The sequence below is a fragment of the Penaeus japonicus genome, unplaced genomic scaffold, assembly GCF_977035675.1.
Source record: "Penaeus japonicus unplaced genomic scaffold, GWHDUDI00000001_assembly GWHDUDI00000042, whole genome shotgun sequence".
NCBI lineage: Eukaryota > Metazoa > Arthropoda > Malacostraca > Decapoda > Penaeidae > Penaeus > Penaeus japonicus.
Window position 1 is genome coordinate 5,485,424 of NW_028234444.1, and position 5,000 is coordinate 5,490,423.

At 40.8% G+C, this 5,000-nt stretch overlaps 1 protein-coding gene across 3 annotated transcripts in view; it reads left to right on the forward strand.

Moving 5' to 3' along the window:
• The window catches only part of LOC122245272 (uncharacterized), a 72,392-nt gene that overhangs the window by 66,353 nt on the left and 1,039 nt on the right, over positions 1 to 5,000 (forward strand). For all 3 annotated transcript variants that reach the window (XM_086534880.1, XM_086534881.1, XM_086534882.1), the window contains 3 exons: positions 2,210 to 2,357; positions 2,599 to 2,991; positions 3,222 to 5,000. The exon at positions 3,222 to 5,000 is cut by the window's right edge and continues 1,039 nt beyond it. In XM_086534880.1, the coding sequence (XP_086391006.1) occupies positions 2,210 to 2,357; positions 2,599 to 2,991; positions 3,222 to 3,889 (1,209 nt within the window). In that variant the 3' untranslated portion in view covers positions 3,890 to 5,000. The remainder of the gene's footprint in view (positions 1 to 2,209; positions 2,358 to 2,598; positions 2,992 to 3,221) is intronic.

Below are 5,000 nucleotides of genomic sequence, written 5' to 3' on the forward strand. Positions count from 1 at the left end.
CGTTTATTTATTGTTTTTTTTTTTCTCTCTCTCTCTTTAGGTTTACTTCTTTCTTTCTTTTTTTTTTTTATTATTCTTTTTTTATGTGCTCGACGAGGAACACAAACAGACGATCAACAAGCTAAAGGTTTGGGCTTTTAGCTTCTTTTTTTTTCTTTCATTTGTTTTGATTGTTACTTCATTTATTTACTTGTTTGGATTATTATGTTATTCTGTTTAGGTTGAGTTTTATTCTTTTTAGATTCAGGATTTTAGCATTAGACGAGGAACATAAACAGACGATCCACAAGCGGAAGGTTCGGATTATATATATTTTTTCTATTCTTCAATTGTTCTTATGTTTTCTTGTTTTATTTATTTATTTATTTATTTTATAGTTTTATTGATTTTCCGAGGTATGGAAACAACGTACCCCAAAATCCGATAAGGAAAATACGTACCCGAAAATTCGCAAATGGAGAGAAAACGGGCCCAAAATTTCACAGATGAGGAAGAAGAACAACCAAGAACCACAGATGGGGAAAAAACGTAGCCAAAAATCGCTAGATAGGGAAAAAAAATTACTCAACAATCTGTAGAAAAAAAAATACCCAGAAATACGGGGATAGGTAAAAAATACGTATCCAAAATGGGGGGAAAAAAACGTATTTTCAAATCCGTGGATAGGTAAAAAAAAAAAAAAAAACGTACCCAAATGCCCCAAATTCCGCAGATGGGAAGAAACATACCGAAAAAAAATCTTTAGAGGGGTAAAAAAAAAGTATCCAAAATTTCATAGGTGGGAAGAAACGTACCCAAGGTAGCAAAAAAAAAAGAAAAAAGAAAAAAAAGGGGGGGGGGGATCGTATCCATAAATTCGTAAATAGGGGAAAAATGTCCCCACCTATCCACAGATGGGGAAAATGTACCCAACAATCCGTAGACAAGGGGATTAACGTGACCAATAATTCGTAAGCAGCTTGAAAAAATAACCTAAAAATAGCATATTCCCCCAGACGATAAAGAGTTTTTTTCTGTTGTTAATGGTTTTGTTTATTAATTTTGTTTTTGATTTTTGAAGCCTTCGCCGAGAATCTGAAGTGAAGTGAAAGTTTAACCTTAAAGGTTTTATTTCGTTTTAGTTAACTAATTTTAATGGTTTATATATTTCCTTTATTTTTGTTTTAGTTTTTCCTTATTTCCTTATATATATATATATATATATATATATATATATATATATATATATATATATATATATATATATATATATATAAATATAAATATATAAATATATATTCTTTTCTTTTCTTTTTCTTTTCCTTTATTTTCCTTTTTTTGAACTGTTGTTTTCAAGAAAGGAGTCGATATAATACTAGACGTAATTTTTTCGCTTTCTATCTCCAAAGAAAAATGTCAACATAGAATAAATGTTAGAAAGAAAATAACAAAAACATATGAACATCGCTCTCACATTCGCATTTCAACCCAGGGGTCATACGTATAATGCGTTAAGTGTAGGAAATTCGTATAGTTAATTATTGTGGACTTTTATATATCCCTTTGCTGTGTGCATTTATACGATAGTAAAGACTAGAATAAAAATCAGTGATATTAATAGGGATATATGATCGATAATAGTAATAATAATAGCCAGCAATAGTAATAGGAATAATCAGTAATACTGATTTGTCCATCATAGTAATACTGATAGTCGGTTGTGGTAATACTGATATCTGTTGATAATATTAGGCAGGGGTAGTAATAGTATTACCTGGTATTAGTAACTGTAATGCACAGTAGTAATAATAGCTGATAATAGTAATGGTAATACCCGGTGATAATAATACGCATTAATATTAATGATAATATTCGGTGATAAGAACAATCTATTAATATCAATGAATGAAATCAACACGCACAGAAACCATGGAAAAAAAATACTTCGAAATTCGCGCGCCTACCAAATCAAACTTCAAAATCTGCGCACCTACCAAATCAAATCCGTGCGGCCGCCCAAGCAAACTCTTAAATTCACGCGATAATAAATTAATGTAAATAAATTGATGAAGAAAAAAAACATGAAAATCAAAACAAAATCACCACACAGAAGCCAGAGTAGCAAACACCTTTTTATCTATTACACAACCATTTTTTCCCATTCCTTTCCATCTTCCCCCTTCAAATACATTAAATAAGCCCGGTATTGCAACTTCCGAACTCATTGCAGGCCAAGTTGCAATCATACGAAACGGGAGAGAAGGCAGCAGAGGTCGACCTGCTGAGAGAGCGCGTCCACCTGCTGGAGGAGGAGGTCAGGACGCAGGAGAAGAAGGCCTTGGACGCCGCGGCTCAAGTGGACAAACTACAGAAAGAAAGTGAGGATTTTTTTCCCTTTTTTTTATTGTTTTGTTGTATTGTTTATTTGATTATCTCAAAGTCGTACATATATATCCTACTTCAATCCGTGAAAGAAACAAATTGCCAATTCGCAAAACCTGTCATTTAATATATTTTGACATCTTGCTATTTTCCTTCGTGATAAACCATTTTCAGTCAATTGATTAATGTGACTGATCGTTTCCCTTCATTTTACTGACTCACACACTATCCTTTCAGTCGAGGAACAGCAGCGGGAGATCAAGTCGCTGAGGCAGTCGCAGTCACCCATCTGCAGCCACCTGAACGGACCATCTGGCGCCCACGAGTCGCCCTCGAGGTGCAGGTCCTCCATCAGGATCGAGAGCCAACCTGTGGGTCCTCCTCCTCCTCCTCCTCCCCCTCCTCCTCCTTCTTGCGGTGGGGCTCCTCCTCCTCCACCTCCTCCACCTCCTCCTAGTAGTGGAGCTCCTCCTCCTCCTCCTCCACCACCACCTCCTAGTGGCGGCGGTGCTCCCCCGCCTCCTCCGCCTCCCCCTCCTCCTCCTCCCCCCGTGAACCCCGTGGCGACGTTGGCGACGATGATCGGGGTCTCGAAGCAGAACAAGAAGGACAAGGAGGCAGACGCCGCCGGTAAGTGGCGAACGTGGCGGGCGGGCTGGGTGGGCACGTAGATTGATTGTCTAATATGTAGAAACACACACACACACACACACACACACACACACACACACACACACACACACACACACACACACACACACACACACACACACACACACACACACACACTCACACTCACACTCGCTCGCCTCCCCGAGCGCCAGCTGCGCCCTGGCTAACCTTCGTCTCCTCTCCCACAGACACGGGGAGCAAGCCTGGCGGCGGCATGGACGACCTGATCAACCAAATCAAGCAGGGCGGCGTGAAGCTGAAGGCCACCAAGCCCTTCTGCCTCGGCTACAGCAGCAAGAAGGCCGCGGGCGAAGTGCCGGACAAGCCAGCCGACGCAGTGCAGGAGATGAAGAGCATCCTGGCCACCATGAAGCGCGGGCGGGCCGGGAGGCTGAGGCCCTCCGCGGTGTCGCAGGAGGCCAAGAAGAACACGTCCAAGAAGACCAAGAAGGACAAGGAGAAGAAGGCGGAAGAGGAGTACGACGAGAAGCCCCAGCCGCCGCAGCAGCAGAAGAGCGAGGAGGAAACTAATCCCAGGGATGCCGAGGACGCCAGTAAGAGCACGAACAAGGAGGCGTCCCCGAGGTCCGAGGAGGAATCACCGGAACCCGAGGGGAGCTCGCCCGAGAAGGAGGAGGTGGAAGCGAGCCCCAGAACGGCTGAGGCATCTTTCACTCTGCGCCTCCACGCCGCCGCCAGCCACGACGGCGACGAGGGTTCGAGTCGAGAGGCGACGCCGCCGTCCTCCAGCGAACGAAACTCCGAAGAACGCGACTCCGGGCGGCCGTCGCCGGGAAGGGCTGTCTCCACCACCACTATTTTCCTCAAGTCCAGCCGGAGCCCCTCGGAGGAGTAACGCCCGCGCGAAGAAGCTCAAGAACCCAAAAACCGAAGGAGCTCGAGAACCCAAGAACCAAAGTAGCTCAAGAACTAGGGGAGCTCAAGAACCTGAGACCCGAAGAAGCTCAAGAATTTAAGAACCTAAATTCAAGACCCCAAGAACCAAATGAACCTGAGAACCGAAAAGCTCAAGAACCCAAGAACCCAAGAATCGAAGGAGCTCAAGAACCTAAAAGCGAAAGGAACTCGAAAACCCAATAGCCAAAGGAACTCGAGAACCGATGGAGCAGATCACAAGTCTTGGAACAAACACTGTTCTCGCATGGAATCAAATTGATGTTGATGTTACATTTTTCATCTTAGCCATTAAATGTAGGTGCTTCATTTGTTTACATTAAGATGACGGTACGACTATTCTGTGGATAGAAAATATTTTATACCTTGACCTCCAAGCACCCCCCCACCCACCCCTCCTCACCACGTTGTGTTAAAGAAATATAACATATCTATTAAATCTATATAGAGTCTATTGTAAAGCCCATTTTGCCTTCTGTAGATTCTATTATATTGATATATTTTAATGATGTTATTGATTCCTTGATAATAAGAGTAGTTAATATGGCTTTTACAATGTTACATTATTCCTGAATGGTCTATGGTGATACTTTTGTGTACAGTGATAACAGAAGTAGTAAATACATACAAGGTGCCTCAATAATTCATCTGTATTTCATGACCTGCATTTAAATACATATATACAATATTATGGCATTAGTGTAAAAGGTAGGTTTTATCTTCTTTTGTTGAGTGTGTAGCATTTTGGTTATCTGTATATTGATTGTTTTGATTATTTATGTATATATAAAAGCAATACAATTATGAGGATCATTTTAATTTTGCTTCTCAATTGTACTAGAGTTAAGAAAGATATATATACTTTTCTTTCTAAAAAGTGCCAAAATTTTCGTTTAATGCTTTAGATACAAGAGACCAAAATTTACAATATTTATTGTTTGAAAATTACGTAAAGATTCTTTCATCATATGATTTAGTTAAGTCGTGTAGTCTGAAGTTATCTTGGATTTTAAAGATATCAAGTAACATCAATCAAGCTTGCTCAATCAACG